General features: G+C 41.2%; 1 protein-coding gene across 3 annotated transcripts in view; it reads left to right on the forward strand.

The window, feature by feature from the left end:
• Col14a1 (collagen type XIV alpha 1 chain) overlaps positions 1-24,882 on the forward strand; it is a 184,445-nt gene that overhangs the window by 21,554 nt on the left and 138,009 nt on the right. For all 3 annotated transcript variants that reach the window (XM_057792029.1, XM_057792030.1, XM_057792031.1), the window contains exons 3-5: positions 5,335-5,451; positions 9,239-9,382; positions 13,478-13,567. In XM_057792029.1, the coding sequence (XP_057648012.1) occupies positions 5,335-5,451; positions 9,239-9,382; positions 13,478-13,567 (351 nt within the window). The remainder of the gene's footprint in view (positions 1-5,334; positions 5,452-9,238; positions 9,383-13,477; positions 13,568-24,882) is intronic.

Raw genomic sequence — 24,882 nt, forward strand, 5'->3', positions numbered from 1 at the left:
GGAATGGAACTCGACTCTCGGCAAGTTCAAATAGCTGTTGTGCACCTGGGACTGACGGCTGTATTTTCTTCTACTTCATTGAACACATAGTGAGCAGCTAGGGAGACAGATTCTGCTTGTCCTATGTACCCTGGCACAAAAAGGGTTTTGGAGGCAACTTACTCCCTGAACTCCGCGATGCAAGACCCAGGTCTGTAGGAATGAAGCAAGTCACAAAAATGTTCAGCCATGCCATTCGATCTTAGAACCTTCATTTGTGGATTGGAGTAGACATCTCTATGCAATCTCTTCAAGGATGAACTGCCAGATCCACCTTGTCAGCCAAATTCTGCTTCAGATGAATGGTTAAGGGGCACATTTTGTGTGCCTGTGATTCACGAGCTCTGCTGAGTAAGAGAGCTTTTTCTTCATCAAGAAGTTTCCTGGCCACCAGATAGATAGAAGTACGAACGGATAATCACAGTGCATGTACCATGGGACCGTGACAAAAATCAAAGTTTAAACTGCTGCTAATTTTCAAATAATTTTATTTTGTAGTGATAATATTGGTAACAGCACTACCTGTGCTTGTGACTCATATGAATTTCAGACATAGGCATAATTAGGATCGTCTGGCTGCTAAAATATCCAGTTGTTCCTAAACTGGGCATTGGTGTCTGAAGCAGGTGATGTGGTTGAAGGGAAAAGTGTGGATGTAGGAACCAATGGTAGAAGAGATGGGTAAGAAGAGATGGTGTACTGAGTAAGTGCGCAGGCAGGCAGAAGAGAGGGGATGCACGAGGTGATGCGGAAACTCCTTGGCTGAGCCCTGAGTGGATGGGACATTGGGCTCTGTTCCTTGTGTTGTTACTGCTTCCGTATGTTTGGTTACAAGAGAAGGTTTGAATTTTAGAAGGTATTTATGTTGAATAGATTAATAAACAAAGGGGGAATTTTAAGTTCAAGATAATGAGTTCAACCTTAGACAAATATGTGGGGTTTTAGGTTTTGGGGAGATATACAGGTGGGCCTGGTAGGTGCGCAGTTGATGGAGTTCATAGGAAGTTTTCAGACAGGAGAGTTTTTACTTGAGTTTGTATTGTATTTTATGGTTAGGACTAGAGACCATTGGGGACCTTGAGGTGTTACTAGAGAGGGGTAGCTCCACAGAAAGATGGTGATGAAGCCTGCAGAACACTCTCAGTCAAGAGTTCAGTGGAAGAAAAACGGCTGATCGAAAGCATCCAATGAAGAAGAAAGAAGAGGAAGAGGAAGAGGAGGAAATCAAGGAAACTACAGGAAGAGTCAGGAAACTGCAGTACCTGGAAGTGAAGGATGGAAGATTGTGTCTGCATGCTAAGACAGTCAAGTTAGAAAAAACTTCAGATGTCACGTGGACTCTGGTGTCTGAAAATCCATGAGAACTTCCAGAAAATTTATCTTATTTCACCATGATACCACTCAGTTACATGTTTTGAGCAAGGAAAAGACATGCAAATTGTTTTATTGTATTGATTTTATATTTTATGAGCTCCTATGAGTTGGCCACTTTTGACATGACCCTTAAAAGTCATAAAGACATTGTGAACCAAATTTTGAAAAATATTGAAAATAGACAGACAGACAGATAGACAGATGATAGACAGACATACAGAAAGATAATAGAGAGATAGATAAATAGATAGATAGATAGATAGATAGAAAGATGAAAGAAAGAAAGATAGAAGAGTCCTGAGAAGGAAGAGAGGAAGCAGCAGAAAATTATTCATTGGATAAGCAGGTAGATTATAGAATAACATAAAATTGCCTTTCCTCCCATGGATTCCTATGGAAAGTTTGCCAAATTGTGTTCAAACAAAGCACAGTGCAACACAGCAAGACAAAGACCTCTGAGCTTTTAGTAACAAGTCTTAGTAAGAAGATATAAGTGGATAGCCTTGTTCATTCCCCTTTGGGGTGAAATTCATGTATACACAAGTATTTTCTGTTGAGCCTAATCTCATGTCACCATGGAAGAGTTTGTTGGCTTCGTCTGGGCTCCCTGTGTGTGCTCCAAACAAAACTTTACATTTGATTTTGTCTATTTGAAAAGATTAGTATTTGATCTGACACAGATTAACTTTTTAATGAAGCTCACTCAAGCATTTGCAGGAAGTTAAGGACAGCGTATATGAAACAGAAAGCTCGCCCTTTGTGCTTGTAGAGGGAAAAAAAGACCCACATAGATTCTTGTTGTGTGAGATAAGAGCAATTATTTTTCTGTGACTCTTTACAGTGTTTCTGTCAATTTCACTTGCCCTTGCTTTGGCTCAAGTCCCAGTGCCTTCCAAAGGCAGGGGGTGGGGATAGGAGGGCGCTGACTTTGAAATCTAGAACTGTCTCTTAATTTGTATTTATTCTTCGCTCTGTATTTCCGCCCAAAGGCAAAACTGTGTGCTTCATGTCTATCCAAGGATTTTTTATTTTCGTGATTGTCAGAATATTTATGCTTCTGTTGGCACTAGATGTGATCTGACTTCTAACTGTCATGATGGGATGGGGGTCGTGTGATCTATTTGTAAGTTAAATTCAAGAGTTGACTTTTGCTGGACTTCGTTGTGCCATTTGCCTCTCATTTTGTTTCCTTGAGAAGGTCAATGGAAGCCATGTCACTTTGGGTTCTAGATGACCATCTGCATTTCATAAACAGCACAGCCCATGCCCTCCCAACTGTTTTCCACTGGCAGCTTAGAAAGTTAGCTGTTGTCTAAAGAGATGCTGAGGACCAGGAACTCACACAGTATTCAAAGGATAGTGGCCTAGGCAGGAAATCTATAGATGTCTACTGTCTAGCCAAGCAATCCCGAATGCTGTTAGCGTCTTTGCTCTCTTTGAGATGTCAGCACACCTGACATGCTAGCAGAGTTCATGGAACCACCTAGGATTGGCTTAGATCAAAGCCCCCAGCTGCTTGCTGTCCTTTCTCGCTTCCTGGGTCCCAGGTAGCTTTTCTCACCGGTGCGGTCATGCAAAAGCTTTTGAGTGATAAATGAAACCCACTGATTTGACTGAACTCAGAAATGCTGTTTCAAACTTCGAATTCATTTTTGTAATGTTTCCCACAGGTGATAAAAATGCAGCTACACATAGATTTTTGCTTCTGAGTTGAAGACATAGAAAAATACTTTCTTTGTACGTTAAAATGCTGGGCACTAAAAGAGCCGTTCTTGTGATAAAATTATGTTTTCCCATTAGCCAGGAAACTTTTTTCCATTGTCTCAAGTTGAAACTATGAAACCAATGCTTTTGTTGTGCTGTAAATGGCACTCTCTACTTATACGTTGTTAAGGATAAGTAAAGATGTTTTATTCTTGAGACATGTCCTTCAGGGCTCACTGATTCCACGTGCCTGGGTAGTTGTAGGATGGTGCCTCAGCTTGGGTTTCTACTGCTGTGATGAACACCACAGACAAAAGCAACATTTCAGTTTGGAACTCTCAGGTCCTTCCTCCATCACTGAGGGAAGGCAGGGCAGGTACCCAGGGCAGGAATCTGGAGGGAGGAGCTGATGCAGAAGTCTTGGAGGTGTGCTGCTTACTGGTTTGCTCCTCATGACTTGCTTATCTTGCTTTATTATAGAACTGTGGACCACCAGACCAAAGGTGGTACCACCCACTATGAGCTGGGCCCTCTCACATCAATCATTGATCAAAAAAATGCCTGATAGACCTTCCCATAGGCCAGTCTTATGGAGGCATGTTCTCAATTGAGAGTCCACCCTTCCCAAGTGACTGTCATTTGTGTCAAGTTGACAAAAAACTAATCAGGATGCGAATTAAATTTTTTGTTCATCAAGCTCAGTAAAGGGTGATTTGTTAATATGTGTGTGTGTGTGTGTGTATTCACACACACACACGTATGAAGCAGTGCATAGATTTCACTGGGGCTGTCCTTTCCCCAGTGTGTGAACTTGAACAAGGTTTTCAGCAGCTATTCCTTGGTTCCTTTATTCTAAAGTCAGACTGGTGACAAATGTTTGTGAGGATTTAAATGAGTTTTTAAACTCCACCATTAGCTAAAGAGAGAGGAAGGGGAAGACATTTTTATTTACCATCGTAATGAATCAATTAATCTGTTTGAAGTTATGGTCCAGGCTTTGTAGAAAGTACCACGTTTTCTAAAAGTAAGGAAACTGGCTTTGTAGGAAGTGATCACTGAATTCAGGCTGCTTAACTGATCAATGACAGAACTGGGAATCAAACTTATGTCTGAGCTCCTATTATGCCTCATGCCTTCTATGAATACTTGCCTCCTTCCCCAACCCTGGGTCCCAAAGAAAGGAAAGAAGACTGGGCACAAAGCAGAAAATGAGTCCTGACATTCTACTATGAAAAACTTTATTTGGATATTATAGTACATATCCCCATGCCAAAAGACTTCTTTTGGAACCCTGGGACATTTACAGAGGGTTCTGAAACCTATTATGAAGTTTTAATGATTTACGTGAAAGTAAAGAGATCTAAACACCTTTGTGAGGCTACGAAAGATCAAATATTGTCGCCTTAATCATCGTATGCAACCTACCTGATCTGCATAAATCAGCTTCTCCTTCTCCAGAAGAGTAGATCAGAGCTTACAAAACACTGATCTTGTATTTGAACCATTTCCTTATGATCCCTACCTCTAATGTTTTATTATATTAAAATAAATTAATAAATTAACTAGGTGTGTGTGTTTGTATATACAGACGAGTTCAAGTTCCTGTCAAGGTCAGACAATGCCTTCAGATCCCCTGGGGCTGGAGTTACGAGGGTTCTGAGCCACCTGACACAGGTTCTGGGAACTGACCTTGGGTCACGTGCAAAGGCAGTGCCTGCTCTTAACCACTGAGTCACGTCTCCAGCCCCTCTCAAATGTTTTACATTGAATATTTTATTACCATAAGATGCCTGAAATAGTTTCTTCAAATAGTGAATCATTAAAACCATTTGATGCCCATAGCGGAAAACGTAAAGTCATACTTTCAATGGTCCCAGTAAGGCAGAGAAATTTTCGTGTTCCAAGTAGGGAAATACATCCTTGAAACAAAATGAAATCGGTTTGGAGCATTGGCTTTGGTTTCTAAAGGAGACGAGATATTCAGTTCTAACCCTATGTCTCACGGGTGCTGTCTGACAAACGGGTGTCCCTTGGGAGAAAACCACATACTCTCCCAGCTGTCTTATTTTCCACGCTGAGTGATTCATTGCTGGGGCTGTAGAAAGAACACCTTTCAAGGCTGATGAACTCTTGTGTCGTTTGGTCATGCTGCTTTGAGTTTTCAATTTAAACTTAAATGTTTCCACCTCTAATCCATTTTGTTTTTCCCTTTTTCAGTGGCTCCTCCCACAAGGTTAAGATACAATGTAATATCCCACGACAGTATACAGATTTCATGGAAAGCTCCCAGAGGGAAATTTGGTGGATACAAACTGCTCGTGGCTCCAGCTTCAGGTAAAAACAATCCACTGTGTTATCTGGGGCTTGTTGCGCTTTTTATACATGGAAGGTTAAAAATGTGTAATGCTGAATGTTGCTTTAGGAGTGTGTGAAAGACTTGGTTTAATTTAGTTTTTGAACTAGGCAATTCTCCTCTCATCAAGGAAAGAATATAAGGGCTGCCTCTTGGACTCAGCTGTGATTGAGTCTCCTTAGGTCAGAATTCCCAGAACATCAAAAATCCTCCCACCCATATGTCAACATATAATAAATACTTTTGATCCACGGATTCTGTAAAGATACAATACAACTGAATGTACAATTGTTGCACCTGCTTGAATAGGTTATAACTAATGAATTTTATTGAATGATACTTAGCAATTACACATCAAAATTATAAAGGTCAACTAGACATTGTGAAAACACACTGCAACAGGAAAAGCACAAACTGAATAGATTTATTGGTCATTACATAAAGGTGTGCTATAAAATTGTGAAAAATTGTGGGTAAAATTTTCATTTTTATGTTTTATAGTTCTATTATAAAGATAAAGTCAGTCAAGGCAGGGCATGTAGGGGAATTGAATGGGTGTCACGGAGACTCAGGGAATCCACACTGGCTTTTTTGAGCTCTAATTATACTTCTGTTAGAAATAGCGAGGTCTGGGCAGGTTATTTAGCCTCCAAAAGCCTTAGTTTCTTATTCTGTAGGATGTGTGAAACAACATTGGAGCTTCATGGGCGTGCACACAGCATTTCCCAGAAGCTTATTTCAAATACAAAATTTGAGATCTCAGCCCCAAACTTCTGACTCAGTCTGAACTGTAAAAACATCCCTTAAAGAATTCCTATAAAATTGGAGTTTGGGGAGTCCTGATTGTGAAGGCCAAAGGAACTAAACAGCACACATGCCAAAGTACTGCCATAGAGTGATTGCTCAGGGACCGTCACTGCAGGGGTGCTCCTCAGCTGTCATCCTTATATACAAGCACACGAGAACTCTCCAGAAACCTCATGACCTCCACGCATCGGTTACTTGCTGCTGTGGTAGAATGTCTGGCACAAGTGATTCAAGGGAGAAAAGGTTTATTTTGTCTCCTGATTTCAGAGGGTGAGTCCCTGGTTACTCTGTCCATCATGGCAGTTGGCATGGGCTGCTGAGAGAAACGGCTTGATTCCCAGCCGCCCAGGTGGCAGAGTAGGAGAGAGAGGCAAGGTTGCACTTAGCTGCTTTCTCTTTTTTCTCCTTTCTTCTGACCTGGATCCCCAGCTCGTAGAATGCTGCTGCCCATATTTAAAGTCCCCCCACCCCCTCAGTTAATTGTCTACAGACACATCTGCACATAGGTGTACAGAGCTGGGCCTCACGTAGCTCTTTTGTGATCTAGTCATCTTGACAATGATTAGCCATGACACCTATGGTACATGTGTTTAAAAATATAATTATAATAGGCGATGAAGATGGGTACATAAAGCTAGACTTCCTTCTGTTGAGGACCATTTCTTAACTGATTTTGTATTCACACATGTGTAATCTTATCTATGATTTGATTTAGAAATCTCAAACAAATCTAGGTAGATAAAACATCTAGCTTCTTGCTTAGTCACTAATATTAAGCACTTTAGACTCATTACAAGTTATTAACTTCAGGAACTGGGGGATTTCCTATGTCAGGCCTTGAAAATAAGTTCTTAGTCAATCAGTACTTTAATTTTTCCTGATTAATAGCTAATTATACTAAATTGATAAGCACCCCCAACACACATCACTGAGGGATCACAGACCTTAGAATTGACTCAAGAGCCTTGTGAACCAAACCTCAACATGATCTTCCAATCCGCTCTGAGACAGTGCACTCAAAAGCTAGATGCCTAACTTTTATTGAAATATCTCCGGTGATAAAATTGTGAATTAAAATTTTAATACTTTTTAATGAATATTACGTTTATTTTATCCACTATCCTTATTACTGTGGCCAAAGCCAACCAGTTTATTTAGATACACTAAAATCTACCTGAATTGACATAGCAAATAAAAAGTATAATAAATACATTTAATGTTCATGGATATTTTAGCACTGTGGATCATGGTCCAAGTCTTTTTTTTTTTTTTTTGGTTTTTCGAGACAGGGTTTCTCTGTGGCTTTGGAGCCTGTCCTGGAACTAGCTCTGTAGACCAGGCTGGTCTCGAACTCACAGAGATCCGCCTGCCTCTGCCTCCAAAGTGCTGGGATTAAAGGCGTGCGCCACCATTGCCCGGCTTGGTCCAAGTCTTTTTTATGTCAATCTTTTCTAAAGAATGTTCCATGGTGTTTTGCAGGGTGCTAATAGCAGTTGCACAATAAAAGGAGTCAATGGTCAAATAAATTTGGGAAATATTGATTTAGACAGAGTTTAAAAATGTTCATTTTATTATGTGTCTCAAAATTTTTAATAAAACAATATATCTGCCTTCCAAAGAGAGACTGTAATATACAATGCTTTCTAAAAACCTTCTTTTTAGCAAAGTAGAGATTACATAATATTTATTTGTCTACTTTATAAAAGATGGGGTTTTCTTGAAACTTAATTTTTAGCCTTTTAAATGCACATGTGTTTGTTTGTACAACACATGCATATTGTGCCCATGAATGCCAGAAGGGACCCTGGATCCTCTTGGACTGGAGTTCCAGCCAGGTGTGAGCTGCTATGTGGGTGCTGGGAATTGAACTCTGATTCTCTGGAAGAATGGCCAGTTCTTTCAACCATTGAACTATTTCACTGGCCCCAACAGATAAGTTCCAAACGATGAGGGTTTATGAGACAAAACTTAACACCTTGAACACTTAAGGAAATGGGCTTTAATAAGAGAAAACTCAGTTTTGTCCTTTGGCAGCAGGATGCATGAATAACAGCAAGAAATATTTCTGATCTAGATATAGATTTGGTTGGAATTTAATTAAAATTTATGATAATCTATGCTATATTTGATTAATTTATACCTCTCCAAGGGCTGTTAGAGGGACAGGAATTTTGGATTAACTTTCCCTTTATTTTGGGTTGTTAATTACTGCCAGAAATTCTAGGGGGAAAAAAGGGGGTTTTTGAAGTTTTGCTTAGAAAGTCAGGATTTAACCAAAAGCATTTTCAAGAAAGCCTTAGCTGTCAGTATAGTTTGATGGGGATTTTGCAGTTTTTTTTTAACGAAGCAAACTGTCTTTTAAGAAGCCAATCAATGGGTACTTCCTTGAGGCAGTGATGGCCAGATTTCAGATAACTAAGTTTATGATTATGATTGGTGATTCAAGGATGCTTTGTATCACTCCAGGGAGCAGAGGAAAACAGCACCAGCAGGACTAATAACATTCAGTCAGCTCCTGTGTTCCCGCACCCACACCCCACACTTTCAAGGGGCACTCACTCCTCTTCCCTTTGAAGACTATCTGGTGTTGAGAATCTGCTTTCTAATCCTGTGTTACCATTTCCCTTAGATAACCAATGGGATAGATTATTATGATGAACGTCTTTTGTGACCGGATTTTATCTAGCGTGGGCAATCATTTGTTATCTAAAGCAGACAGGATATGCTAGACATGAGGATGAGAATTATATTGCTCTGTGCACCCATATATTAGGTATGTTTCGAGTGGTGTTACCATCTGATATCTATCAAAGCGTGCTGTGCCTGGTAAATACATACAACCGAAATTAAAAATATTAATGTCTTTGCCTTTCAACAGTCTCGTATTGTGGTTAATAAAAGCTCTCAGAGCATGTAATTACTTGCGGCCTCAAACGAACTCACCTTTCTGTTTCATTCCAGGGGGGAAAACCAACCAGCTGAATCTGCAGAACGCTGCAACAAAAGCGATTATCCAAGGCCTTCTGCCAGAGCAAAATTACACGGTTCAGCTTATCGCCTACAATAAAGACAAAGAAAGCAAACCGGCTCAAGGCCAGTTCAGAAGTGTGTATCGACAGTCTTATTTATTTATTTATTTATTTATTTATTAAAAATTTCTACCTTCCCCCTCCTTCCATTTCCCTCCCCCTCCCTGCTCCCCTCCCTCTCCAGTCCTAAGAGAAGTCAGGGTGCCCTGACCTGTGGGAAGTCCAAGGCCCTCCCCACTCCATCCAGGTCTAGGAAGGTGCGCATCCAAACAGACTAGGCTCCCAAAAAGCCAGTACGTGCAGTAGAATCAAAACCCAGTGCCATTACCATTGGCTTCTCAGTCAGCCCTCATTGTCAGCCACATTCAGAGATTCCGGTCTGATCACATGCTAAGATCGCCGGGCAAAAGTTGACAGTCTTTAAGTAACACCAGGGGCTCTGGGCTTAAAATACTCGATGCATGAGGGAGGTGTTTGAGATAGTTTGCCTTTTTGACTTCTGGACGAAGACATTCAGTGAGTCTACCTGTCCTCAGGTCCAGATGATATGTTAAACTGTTTGAGATCTCCCCCATCATCGAAAAGGTTTCTAGAGGTTTTTAGGTTTTCGGTTTAAAGTCAGTCCCGCCACACCTCCACCCCTTGTTGGTACTCCAGTCACCAGCATCCTAAATTGTTCCTGAAGTACCAGAAATGATGTCTCTTAAGGCCGATGAGAAACAGGAAATGGGAGAAGGAGAAGCAGCACATTTCTTTTGGAAAAAACAAACAAACAACTGGAGACTCACAAGTTCCAGGACAGCCTAGGCTACATAGTGAGTTCCAGGGTAGCCTAGTCTACAAAGCAAAAATCTGTCTCAAAAAAAGAAAAAACAGAGGGAAGGAATAAGAGGGAGATGGAGGAGAGAGAAGGCATGAAGGAAAGGTGGCTGCAGCGGAGACGATCTTATGACATCATTTCCGGTACTTCTGTAACAATTTAGGAGGCAGGAGACTGTAGCACTACACCGGACAAGACAACTTATTTCTGATTCTATTCCTACCTGAAGGTAGCAACATTCGTTACACTTTCTGTGTGACCTTGTGCTTTAACCTCCACCGAGACTTGATTTTCAAAATTCAAATATAAGTTGGAGCTGTGGTCTGTTTGGAGCGCTTCCAAGCCACCAACTTTTCTCCTTGGAGCTCCAAGGAGAAAAATTGGCCTCTGCTCGAATTAGCCTGCCCATCTAAACAGTGGCATGGTAGTGTTCCCCTTCCAGGAACAGATCTGCAGATCCCCATGTTTGGAATTATTCTCGCTATTTCCCGGATTTCTGTACACACGCTAGTCTTTCTTAACACAGTTTTCCCTCACATTAAACCGACAGATGCATCTTATTTCAGAAAATGTAAGTAGCCTGGGTCATAGCCCAAGTGTGGGTGGGGTGAAAGATGTAGATTTGGAAATAGCCCGGAAAAGATGAGATTTTAAGTTGTTGGACGATAAATTATAGGCAGAGATGCAAGGCCACTTTAGTATAAGGTCATGTTTCAGGAATGAAAGGAGAAAAAGCATCCAAAGATGAGAATATAAAAAATAGGGTAGTGAAATAGGAAAAAAAGTGCAATTATATCTTTGCAAAAACTGAGAACAAAGATTTTTTTTTTAAAGAGGCAGTACACTTGATTAAGAATCCAGAGAATGGGGTTTAAGATGGGTATAAAATTCGATTAATGCACTCAGTAAGATTAAAGTATCTTAAAATTTGAATTATTGTTCCAAGGTTGAAATTAAATTTCTTGGTGTCAGGAAGACAAGGACAGGATTACTAGGATTGAGGCGGTAAGCCCTGAGCAGATGAAAGAGGGACCCTTTCAGCAAAGGCAAAGAAGCCAGGGGAAAGGCAGGGGAAGGATACTACAGAGTGAGGACCAGTGGGGAGGATGGCAAAGATGGTTGGCGAAATTATATACCCCATGCAGCTGACCCTGCCAACACATCTGCTCACTTTCTTCAAGTAGATGAAACAACTAAATGGGAGATCTTGTCGTTGTCATTGTTTTTCGTGCAGAAATTGGACGCTTGGTGGTGGTCTTGAAATCTTTGGAAGCTTAAAGAGACAAGGAATGGCAGGCAGGTTGCTGCAGAGTGTCCAGCATAGAGAGCAGTGGGGAATTAAACTAACGTTGCAGGTGGCCAGGAGTGTACCAAAGGAATGGGGGTCATTTTCAGCCTTTGAATACTGCCTCCTTAAAGCGACAAGCTCATTATCTAACGATCAAGACTATTTTTGTCATTTTTTTGTCATTCAGTAAAGGTTAATTATACAAAATGACTTCATTATGACATTTTCATACATGTTCATAATTTTTTATCATATCAGCATTTCATTACCTTTTAATGTCCCACCCCACTCCCACTGATTCCCTTATTCATCCCTACCGGATTCCTTCTGCTTTGACGTTATATTTTTCTTCTTAATTTGACAACCCAGTGGGTTTCATTAGGCTTACTTACATTATCATGGGTGAGAGGCTGCTTACAGGAGCATGGACACCTGGCCAGTGGGTTTATAGCTATGAAGAAAATGTTAGAGATACATTTTTTTTTTAAACCTTGGGAGGAAGATATCAGTTGTACAGCTGTTTGAAGTGTTAAAGTGATAAATTGATACATTTATCTATGGTACACCCTTGACCTAAGTCCTAAGGACTTTTCATACCTTGTGACTAGGCTGAAGAACATATCAGGTCCGACATTTGGGAAGGAATTTGTGCCATGGTACTAGTGTCTAACCATACCTTTTGGTTTTGCAGGGGTTTTAGTTAAACACATTGGATATTTTATTTATTTATTTTTTTGTTTTTACATTCCCAACCAAAGTTTTCCCTCCCTCCTCTCTTCCAAGTTCCCCCTCAACCCCCTACCCCCCATTCACCCCTCCTTTTCAGTTTCTCTTCAGGAAAGGGCAAGCCTCCCATGGATATCAAGGGCCAGCCATGGTATATCAAGTAGCGGTGAGATGAGGTCCCCTCTTCTGTTAAGGCTGGGTGAGGCAATCTAGTTGGAGGAAAGGGTCCTGAAGGCAGGCAACAGAGTTAGAGATAGCTCCTTCTTTCGCTGTTTAGAATCTCACAAGAAGATCAAGTTACACAGTTGTGACAGTTATGCAGAGGTCCTAGGTCAGTGCCCCGAAGGCTCTCTGGTTTTCAGTTCAGTCTCTGTGAGCCCTTATGACCCTACATTAGTTGATTCTATGGGTTTTCTTATGGTGGCCATGGCCCCACTGGCTCCTACAATCCTTCCTTCGCCTCTTCCGCGGTATTCCCCAAGCTCTGTTAAATGTTTGACTATGGGTCTCTGCTTCTGTTTCCATCAGTTGCTGGATGAAGCCTCTCTAATGACTGTTGGGCTAGGCACCAATATGTGGGTACAGCAGAATGTCATTAGGAATTATTTCATTTGATATTTTATTTAATTTTTTCCAGTTGTGTTTGGTTCTATCGTAGGGCTCTGGGGTACCCCGCTTCTGGGTTCAGGGCCCTCAGGGGTGAGCTCCCTCTCATCGTATGGGTCTCAGGCTGGGCCAGTCATTGGTTGGTCACTCCCACGATTTCTTCCCCATCTTTTACCCCAGTACATCTTATAGGCAGGAATGCCGATTCAGGCTTTGCATCCTCATCACTAGGAGTCTTAGGTAGGTTCACCCTTAAAGATTCCTGGGAGTTTCCTTTGCTCCAGGCTTCTAACTTATTCCAAAGATGCCCCTAGATTCCAGCTGAGTCTCCGAGTACTCTCCCTCTGCCTTTCCCCCGTCCTGATCCCCCATTCATCCACCCCCATCCACACCCCTCTTCCAGTCCACCTGTGATACCCATTCTCTTTCCCCTTCCCTGGTAGATCCATGTGTTACCCCTTGAGCCCTCCTTGTTATTTGGCTCTTCCGGGTCTGTGGATTGTAGCATGGTTATCCTTTACTTTATGACTAATGTTCACCTATGAGTGAGTACATTTGTCGTTCTGGGTCTGGGTCACCTCACTCAGAATAATCTTTTCTAGTTCCATCCATTTGCCAGCAAATTTCATGGTCTCATTGTTTATAACAGCTTAGTAATACTCCATTGTGTAAATGTACCACATTTATAAACAATCAATGCCACATGTTCCTACATTTCTTTTTTCTTGCAGTTAAAGATTTAGAGAAAAGAAAGGATCCGACAAAGCCCAGAGTCAAGGTTGTGGACAAAGGAAATGGAAGTAAACCAACTTCACCAGAAGGTTGGACGTTTATGTGTTTAATTAATTTAATAATCAGCGTGGTTGGCTTAATTGTGCAGATGAAACATACGTAGTTGTTTCGTGCAATCTGTTACAAAGTTTACCACTGGCTCTTTTCTCTTCGCCTTCCCAATGGCTGTTAGCATTTGGTTGGGGGTTCTTCCGTTCACCTCTCTACGACTAAAGAAGCATCCACATGGAAGCTGTCCTGACATCTTCCTTGTGTCTGCTGCTCCTTCACTTTAGGGATTTCCCTTGTGGATACTTCCAGAGGGCAGGAATCCGTGGTAAACTGTCTCTTCCGCTCTGTTCTCTTTTGTGCGCCCCCCATCATGCTATGTATTTTTAAAACTAACCAAATTCTGCTGACGTCCTATCCCATGTTTTGACGTATAGCATTAATATTTTATAATTTCTACTAGGTTGTCTTCTTTAATTCATGACTTAATTCAAATAAGTTATTAATTTCAAACATGTGGGGATCTTAAACATACTCATTTGTTATTAGCGTCCGACTCTATTGCACTATGCTCGGAGAATGTGGTATGCAGGGATATTTTTAAGTTTGTTGAGGTATTTTATTACTTAAATATGGCCAGCGGTTAGATTCACTCCACATGTCCTTGAGAAAAATGTATTTTAATTTCCCTCACTAATGTTGGTCCACTTCTATTTGAAGCTGGCTATTTTAAATACTTGTAATGCTGGTGACACATAATGAGAGTTTTCTAGGGAAAATTCACTTTTGTTATTTCAAATGATCCCTTTTGTTACTAGTCATTTAATATTTGTCTCAAAGCTGCAGTGCCGTCATACCCTCATTACTGGCTGTAGTCACAAAACAATCCATTGTTTTTAACTGTCACTATACTTGTCTTCCCAGGTTTATCCTGGGGAATCTTATGGAGATATTGCATGGCATTTGAATATTCTATTTCTCAATGGTTTTGTTTATTTATAACTGTGCTCGCTTAAATTTGCTGAGATTACTGATAATTTTGGATGTAGAATTTATTTCTTTTCTTTATATATGTTATATATGTATATATTTATATTATGCTATATAACATATATATCCACAGTTTTCATGTTCTTTTTCCTTTATGGTTTCTGTTCTCTTTATATTTTTTTACCCTCCTACCAATCTGGGGAATGTTCATTCTTTTGTATTTCTTTGATATGATTGTATTAAGATTTAAGATGCATATGAAATTGAGCAAAGTCTACAAGTCACTGATAGCTGTCACACATGCCAACAATCCTTACAATGCTTTCAGGGTATCACACTGTTTTCTGTCTACCAGTTATGTCTCCTACTTTATTTTGTGACATCTTGTATTTTATCTCATGCCCATTTCACACAGTTCATTTAAGCCTGCTTTTTTAAATGTTTAGAACCTCAAAGTGAGAAACACGAGTCTCAGTATCCTAAATTTTTCTATTTATATGTGCAACCATAGAAATCATTTTAGAATTGCTCATCTATACGTATTACAAAGTAGGCAGAGTAGACAGACAGACAATCTGCTAATTACAGTTTGATATTTGCTTGTAGCATATGGTATAGAAATGAGATTCAAAAAGATCTGGGAATTAGGCCTGATTTCACAGATCGGTAATTCCAGATCCTTTGGAAGCTGAGGCAGGAGGATTGCAAACTCAAGTCTTGCCTGGGTTGTGTCATGAGTAAAAGGCAAACCTGGGAAATTTAGTGAGATACTGTCTCAAAATAAAAAGTTATAACATGAAGGAGCAGGGTTGGGGTATAGCTCAGGGAGAGAGAGCATGCCTGGGATGAGGAAAGCTGTGTTAGTACTCCCATTAACATTAACTATTCACTATGTTTTGTTTTGTTTTCTTTTTTCTTTTCTTTTTTTTTTTTTTTTTGATTTTCGAGACAGGGTTTCTCTGCAGCTTTTTGGTTCCTGTCCTGGAACTAGCTCTTGTAGACCAGGCTGGCCTCAAACTCACAGAGATCCGCCTGCCTCTGCCTCCCGAGTGCTGGGATTTAAAGGCGTGCACTATTCAGTATGTTTTGTCATTCATTTTAACACAGGTTAACGTGAGAATGCAAAATATTAGTGTGCTTCAATATGAAATGAGAAAGTTAAATAAAGGGCGTTTAAAAAGGACCCTTCCTTCCTACATTATTCGGCCTAAAGAACCAAAGTCTTTCTTTCTTTTCCTTAATCTTTTTTTTTTTTTTTTTTTTTTTTTTTTTTGCGGTGGGGTGGGGGGACAGTGGGAATTGAACCCACCCGGGACCTTGACCATGCCTGGCATATATTTTACTATTCAGCGATACCCTGTACTACCAGTCCATCAGTTTTTGACTTGCGTGTTTCTGTTTCTTTTTGTTAAAGTACATCCATCAATATTTTAATGTGGTTGTTTTTTAGTTCTCAGGTAAGATTTGGATTAGCATTCTTTGCCTGCTTATGCTTAGAGAATATTTGAGATAAAAATCTGTGCATTCACTTGGCTTCAGAATTTATTAACTTTAGCTGCACATTACTAAATAGTTCCATTCTTTCTATTCTCTGCCTTAAGCACCTTCCTCTTGTCCTTTCAAAACCCAGGATTGAGCGACATGAATGAAAGACAAAGAAGACAATAACAAAAGACATGTTCTGAGAGATATGCGAAGCATTTGAGGATTGTACAGGCCACAGTGCATGTATCTCTTGGAGATACTTTCATGAGTGACTTTCCTGAACCCACGGTCAGACAGGTGTATGGTAGTGATCAGGACCCATGTGAGGGCCAGAACTCGCGGGAGACTTGGTGGAAGACAGGTGGGATTATTCTCAAGTGTGGTGTGTGCAGGCCTGTGAGGACTCTATGAAGGCTCAGACTGTAGGAGAGAATTGTCTTATGATCTCCGGCTCAGTGTGGAATGGAGGCCAGAAACCCTCAAGGTTCCAATGCTTCAGGGAGGTGGAGGCAGAAGGAGCCGAAAGTCTGAGACCACCTCGGGTTACATAATGAGTTCCTGGTCAGCGTGGGCTATGGGGTGAGAAAAATAAAAGTGGGGCTCAGGAAGAAGGAAAGAAAGTAGGTTATTAACAATGCAGGCCAGCTTTAGGGTTCCTAGGGGGAGAAATGGGAGCGGGGGCCACTAACCACTCATCGTTCCTCTCAAGACTTAGCATATGCCCCTCTCAGGATGAGATAGTCCCATGACTCACATTGAACTATGTCATTCCTTGTTTTGCCATCAATCTATATTCTTCCCGCATGAGCATTTATGCTGAGAGTAGCTCCAAAGCAGTTCTCTCTCACATATGTCAAAATTTTAGCTTAAATGCAAGGAGCTCGGATGTTTAGCTGAAACTTCTGTGCTGTGAAGTAGTCACTTAATTTTAATACACTGCACATATCTCCTTAATGCTCAAAAGCCAGCTTGCAAACAGCAGTGGTATTTGCCTTTGAGCACAGCGCTGGCTCGTTGACATGAATGGTTCTTTCCCCATGGCTGTCCAAACAGCTTTCTCTAGTTATTTTTGGCATTTTGTGTAAGAAAGCAGAACCAGATTGGAAAAGATTATGGGCCAGATAGAAAAAGAAACTTAAGGTTTCTTTCTTTTCTGCTCATTTTTTTTTTTTCCAATTAAGCCCATCTAGCCTCTGTTTTCCTACCCATGTACTGAAGGACTGGATCTGCTTAGCTTCTGGAATCACGTGGAATCAGGTGTTTTCCCACACTACTGCCCTAGATAGTAAGGCTTAGAAAAAGCCCTCCTTCTCCTTATGTTCTCTACTCTAATGAGAGAACAGGAGACTAGAGCCTAGAATTCTCATTTTCTTTTCTTCTCTAATTTTTATTAATTTTCCTCCATACAATAGAGCTCTGATTTTCTAAGGAAAAAGCCTGAATAGCATGAGATGGGTTTGTTCTTCTTTCCACAATAACAATACTTGGTGGGCCAGCACAGTTGTCTACTAGTTTTTAAATAATGTTTTATCGGGGCACAGTTTTGATCATTCCTGACTATTGTCTATGGCTGCTCTCCCATAATGTCAGCATTGAAGTGTTCCAAGAAGAGATCACATGACCACCAAGACTCAAGTATTCCCTATCTTGACCTCTTCAGAATATGGCTGTTGATTCTTGCCTTAGAGTGTTTAAAGCTTTCAGATGTGTTGGGACTGAATCCCTCACTAAATTGGTTTCTTTTCTGAGGACATTTGATCTGTTCTACTATTCCCAATCAGAACCACTTAGGATGTAATCTCATTTATGAATCTGCAAAAGATTCCTTTTCTTCTATGTCCACATTTGTCTTTTTTTAGAACTGGAAACATGAGAACTTCTGTGTTAGTTGTGAAGATTAAGTGAATTAGAGTAAGTCACCTAAATACTTAGAACACAGTGAGTACTATTATATTATCATTAATATTAGAATGTTTGAAACTGAGCATAGTAGTGCAAGCCTGTAATCCCAACACACAGGAAGGATGAGTTTGAGGCCACATGGTCTACATAGTGAGCTCCAGGGCAACCCTGACTACATGTTGAGTATCTGGTTTTAAAAAAACAAACAAACAGACAAACACAATAATAAAATAAACAAGACCCTCCAAATATTAGGAAGTATACTTATAGGTCTATCTATCTATCTATCTATCTATCTATCTATCTATCTATCTATCTATCTATCTATCTATCATCTATCTATCATCTAACTACCTACCTATCTATGTATCTATATATCTTTGACAAAGTCTTATACACTGGAGGCTAGTCTCAAACTTTCTGGGGCTGTTCTTGAACTCCTGATCTTCCTACTTCTGACTCTCCAGTGCTGGGTTTATAAGTGTTTTATACTTGACTAAGAGTCCTGTCTTTTATATTGATTTGACAGTGACCACACAGATGAGATTTGATATTCATCTTTTAGTGAGGGAAGCACCTGAGTTATCTACCAGGATTAAATGATGAACGTAGTTGGTAGATGTCTACACTCATGAAGCCTGTGTAGTTCGGTGCAGCTCAAGACAGGTATCAATTGGTTTCCCCCAATGAGGAGTCAGCTCTGAATTGTGTATATTAATTATGTTTGCACGTAGCTAGGTCTTAAGATGGTGCTCAGAGCATATTTTCTCTTCTTCTTTGTTTTCCTCCTCCTTCTTCATTCCTTTTTTTTTTTCTTTCCGAGACAAGGTTTCCATGTGGTCCTGACTGTCTTGGAACTTGCTTTGTAGACCAGGCTGGCCTGGAAATCTTCCAAGTGCTAGGATTTAAGGCATGTACCACTAACATTCTGCCATATTTTCTCTTCTTAACATCACTTTGACACCTTCATGGTTCTTAACTCATAGCTAAGAGGCTGATTTAAAAAATTATCACCTTCCCCACTAGTTTTCTAGGACTTACACACGCCAAATTCAAGATTGTGGATTCATCTTGGAAACAGTGGGTTTATTTGGGATTTAAACTTCAGTTAGATAGGGGCCAGAAGATCAGTTAAAACACAGGGATGTAGGTGTGTTTCTAGGCAAATTCTGGCTAACTCCTGACTCCATACCTATAAGCGAGGGGAAGTTTGGCATTGTCAGAAGTGTGGTATTGGGGTTTAAATACAGACTAGACCATCACACCCAGAAGCAGCAAACAGCCTCAGAAATTTGTCAGTGTGCAATTTTATTGCTTTTGGAACATCCTAAAGTATACTCACTAAGGTCTTAAATATCTTTGGATGGGTATATATTTGTATGGTATGTGTGTGATGTATGTGTGTATATGGTGTGATGTGTGTGTGTGTATGCATGCACATATATGTGTGAACATAATTTCCACAGCTCTAATGTGGAGGTTAGAGGACAGCCCGTGTGCCACTTTTCACCTTGTTTGGAACAGGATTTCTTGTTCATGTCTGTGCATACCAGGTTAGATGGCCGGTGAGCATTCAGGGATTATTCTGTATCTGTTTCTTATCTTGGCATACGAGAACTGGGATAACAGATGCGTGCTGTCTACCTTGATGACTTTACCTGGGTTCTAGGGATTCAAACTCAGATTCTCTTGCTTGGGTGGCAATGCTTGACCCCTTGGGCTGTTTCCCCACTGCTACTTGTACAAATATTGGAGGCATAGGTCTGTTACTCACCCTGGTTCCTGATGCAATTGATGGGTACAGTTAGCAAGAGACCCAGAAGGCAGGGCTAGCAAGACACTGCAAGCTGTTTTATGGTCAATGTGTGTGGCCAGGAGGAATACACTGTAGTTATTGATAAACTTCATAGCAAACACAAACCACTAACCTAGTCATTTTCAAATAGCATGATCAGTACTTAATGTATGTGCTGTATTTTGCAAGACTGTGAACACAGTCGGTTTGTATCTGCCAGCATCGTCATAAACAGATGGTCAATGCATCGCACTCACATTCCGATGGCTGTGCTCTCACCAGGGGGGCCGGAGCATTTCGGCACCATTGTAGATATGGGGCCATTGTTGCATATATGGTCAGCTATAGACTGAGGTGTCACTGTGCATTGCAGGCCTGTGTTTCAGTCATTGTCATACCTAGGGTCTCAGTCCAGTATTAGTTGTTCTCTCTTGCTTGCTGACTTTTTTTTTTCTGGGTTATCTTTATTCACAAGCAAGCTTCCCCAGACAATAACAAAGGGCCTGGTAGTGCTCTTCAAAAGAGTTATACAGTAGCAAGGCATTCCAGTGTGATATGGGAGAAGGCCTGGATAATGCGTCATTAATTAATCAATTCATTCATTTTATCACTGAGGATCAGGCCCAGGGACTCATGCACACTAGACAAGCACTCTGTTACTGAACCGCATCTTTAGCCCTGGTTACTTTAGAAGCTTCCTGGAGAGCAGTTGTAATGGTCTATACGATCGCTTCTGAATCTAGCGCCATGAGCAGGGAGATGCGAGAATCTGACTGACCCCATCAGGATCGACTCACAAAGACTGACTCAGGGTGAACTGAAAAGGAGATGCAGATGTAGCTTATGGGTAGACTGCTTGCCTAGAAGACAGAAAGCCCTGGGTTCAGTCCTTAGCACCTCATAAAACTAGACATGAGAATTATGTCTGTAATCCCGGTACTCCAGAATGAGGGTGACTAGATATTCAAGGCCATCCTTGCCTATATAAGGAGTTCAAGGCCAGGCAGTGTTACACAAGACTCTAGCTAAGCAAATAAAAACCAAACCAACTAACTGAAACAAATGGCCTCAGAATGGATTTGGGAACGCGCGCGCGCGCGCGCACACACACACACACACACAAACACGTTCACTACAGAAAGTTGTGTTCGCCTGGGTTTTCTCATAAATGTGCCCTCTTACAGAAATCGCTTCTTTCACTGTCTTAGTTACTTTTCCTGGCTGTGACTAAATACTTCACAAGAAGAAACTTGAGAGAGAGGGACTTTGTCGTGACTCATTGTCTGAGGGGATCCAGGCCGTCACCGTGGGGATGACATGGTGGCAAGCGGCTTTATGGCGGTGGGAATGTGCAATGGTCTATTTCTCACACTGTAGCGAATCTGGAAACCGAGAGAGGTCAGGAAGCAAGACCCAGCTATAATCCTCCAAACTCACTCCCAGGGACTCACTTTCTCCATTGCAAAACTCTGCCTCCTGAAGTTCCTGAAACTTCCCCAAACAGCATAGCCCTCTGGGGAGCAAGTAGTCAAAGTCAAGCCAGCCTTTGGCATGCATTTCACATGCCAATCATAACAGTCACCTCATGAAAGAGTTGAAGGTTCAACAACAACAACAAAGTAAACTCCTACAAGGTGTAAGTTGCCCACTTAAGAGCGGCTTCTGCCTTCCATGTTCTTGACTTCAGGAGAGTGATGTGTTCTTTGCAACTGTGGTTTAATGCATCTTCAGTGGGAGCAGGGCAATCTTCAAAGGGACAAAATTGGTTCTTGGGGTAGAGGTGGAAAACATTTTTCATTCCTTTTATGTTCATAGCTTAGATATACATAAGCACATAAGCAGATACCCAGGGCACGACAGTCACACTTTGTGAGGAGGCAATTCGACCAAAGTGTGTCTGGAGGGTCTTCTTATGGGAAGAAAGTTTTAAAAGGTTAGGGGACGACATGGGGATTGGACTTCTAGTGTCAGACCTCCGATTTTCTCTTCCTCCTTTGCAGCCCTTGATAATTTAACAAATTGTGGACACCTGTTTTTCCTTCTTGGCCTCCACTAAAAGTTATCAACTTCAGCCTGTGACTTCTATGGTAGTAAGAATTCTTAGCTGCATCCAATGTAAAGTTCCAAATTTTCACATTTGAAAGATGAGTTGCAATATTTAAATAAATGAGCTACTTTTTAAATCAATGCGTACTGTAGTGACTTTGGCAGAGTCCATCTCTTTCTAGAATGCTGGAGCCCTTCTGGTCAGTTCTTAAATTCTTGCTTAAGAATATTCTAGAATACCAAAAAAAAAAAAAAAAAAAAAAGCCGGGCGGTGGTGGCGCACGCCTTTAATCCCAGCACTTTGGAGGCAGAGGCAGGCGGATCTCTGTGAGTTCGAGACCAGCCTGGTCTACAAGAGCTAGTTCCAGGACAGGCTCCAAAGCCACAGAGAAACCCTGTCTCGAAAAACCAAAAAAAAAAAAAAAAAAAAAAAAAAGAATATTCTAGAACTCCTTGTCTCTGTTTGATAACAGCAGAGCTAACTGTTGGTATCAAAAGGAACTGGTGTTTTGGACTTAAAGTTGCTGGGGACTACTTGTCATTAGTGAATTAGTCACTGAGATGGCTGAGCTGTTGAGTTCATAGACCTAGGACAACTAAAGTAAGCACACAGCCAGATATTCAGCAAAAACATCTGTACAACTGCATACTTCAGGAAGAGCTGACAGCAAATAGGGCTGTTCCGCACTGGCTTTAGAGTTTGCAAAACATTTATCTGAAAGCAGAACTGATAAGACAGATTAGCCTTCTTTGAGTCGCTGTTGAGAAAACTGGAAAGTAACCAGGGATCTATTTAAACAAATTTTAAAACTGGCTTCATACAAATGTTATTAGGCAGCACCATGTGTTTTCAAAGGAATTCCAATCTATTTTCGATATCTTTATTATGGCGGATAAGGGGTGTGTGTGTGTATGTGAGTGTGTGTATGTGCGTGTGAAAAGTGAATGGGTAAAATGGGAGTCATTGGGGGCAAGAATAATAACTGTATTGGCATGAAGTGAGGACTACATATGGACGAGTCAAGAGCAGTAGAGTTAATAAAGCTTTGAAAAGCAAAATGAATGGTTTAGCTTTGTTTTGTGGGGCGGGAGAGAGCAGTAATCTTAGGATTTCAGCTGATGGGAAGACTCCTGCCTCAGTTTCTCGGGTTCTGTGGTTGCAGGTGTGCACCACCACCACTAGCTCATCTGCTTCTGTTAAACAGAGATGCCGCGGCTCCCCACAGCAGACATCCTGTCTATGATTGAGTTGAAATCTGTCAGCCATGGACTCCTTCCTGCGGGCATACAGAAACTTCTGATCCCCCTTCCAAGTTGACAGCCCTTTAACTATGGAAGCAGCTGCCTTCTCCCAGGCCCTCGGAGCGGGGAGACATGTGATGACTGTGCTGTTTATAGGACTGTCGGTTTCTGTTATGATCCGAGCTCTGAGTGACAGTTGCAATGTTCTCTGGCTGTGGCGCAGTGACGGGGCTGCACATTCTGCCAAGTTGCGCTGTACGCACTGCAGGTCGACTACAGGACAAATGCTGATAGATTTGATTTCATGCTCTGCGTAACTCCACAGCTTGTCGGCTTTGCCTCTTTCCCTCTCTCCATCTCTCTCTCTTTCTGTCTGTCTCTTTCTGTTTATTTCTTTTGTGATAGTATTTGAAGTGTATTTGGCTAAGGAGTCCAGGCTTTGTAGTCAAGCCTATCTTTGAATTTAGACCTTCCATTTTCTCAGTGTGTGGGGGAGTGGGCAGAGTTCCTACCTTCTCTAGTACTTAATCTCTTTTCTATGAAGTGGGAGAACACTTTTCATGTAGGATGGATATTGTTTTTTAATTGAAAAGACATTTGTAAGGAAGGAGATTTACAAGGAATGGGCTTATAAAATCATGGAGGCAGTCAGCAAGCTGGGGACTCAGGAGACAAGAATAGTGTAGATTTAGTTCATTTTGGAAGGCTGGAGCTTGTGGCATCAATTCCAGACCAAAACCCAGCAAGCTCAAGGCAAGAAACACAGCTGTTCCAGGAATGTCCCAGGGTGTCTAGTCAGCTGGCAGGAATTCCCTCTTCCATTGTCTTTGGCTCTATTCAGGTACTGATGTTCAGTTGATTAAGTGAGGCTCAAGCTCAGTAGACAGAGCAATCTGCTTTTCTGTCTCACCAAGAAACAGTTCCATAAACACATCTAGACTAATGTTTGGTCAAATGTATAGGTACATATAATATAGCTCAGTCAGAATTAATGACATAAAACACAATAGACATTAAACAATCACTACTCATTTCTGTACAGTTTTTCTAAGAAGTAACACATTCCAGAAAGAACTAAGAGCAGGCTAGGAAGAGGATATTGGGGAGTGTTGTGCTAGATCGCCCATCAAGGATGCTGTGGCGACTGACTGAATTTTGTATTGATTGGACTGAGAAGCACCCAAAAGCTTACTGCAGCTCTCTATTGGGAATGTCCACTATGGTGATTTCAGAGGTGATCAGATAAGGAGAGGACTCTGACCTAATCTATAGATAGATTCCTTGATGGGTTCACAATATGATGGCATGGTTGGGAGGAGCCCAAATGTAGAAAGTAGAGACAGGGCTGCCTTAAAGGAGGTAGGTCACTGGGGCAGTCTTGTTCTGGGCTCTATCATGTTGATTCTTTCCTGAATGCCTATCCTGGCCTGCATGACATGAATTGCTCTGCCCTGCTATGCTTTTCCCACAAAGTCAACAAAGTCAACTTGACATACCTGGAAAGAGGGAATCTCAACAGAGAAATTGCTTTGATAGGATTGGTGTACAGGCTTCTTTGTGGGCCGTTTTTGCTTTTTGTTTATTTGTTTTCTTGATTTCTGATTGATGTGGGAGGAGCAAGTTCACCGTTGGCAGGTGGACCTGGGCTATGGAAGAGAGTTAGTTCAGCAAGTCAAGGTAGAGAGTTAGTAAACAGTGTTTTCCCATGGTCTCCGCTTCAGGTTCCTGCCCTGAATTCATGCCTTGTCTTCCCTCAATGATGGGTTAGAACCAGTATTCTGGAATAAACCCTTTTCTCCCAAGTTGATTCTGGTCAGTGTTTTATCATGAAAAGCAAACCAGGGTGTGTATTAATGGGATTTTGCTGGGAATAAAATTAAATCTGCAGATCAATTC

Source organism: Chionomys nivalis, chromosome 17 (genome assembly GCF_950005125.1).
Source record: "Chionomys nivalis chromosome 17, mChiNiv1.1, whole genome shotgun sequence".
Classification (NCBI taxonomy): Eukaryota; Metazoa; Chordata; class Mammalia; order Rodentia; family Cricetidae; genus Chionomys; species Chionomys nivalis.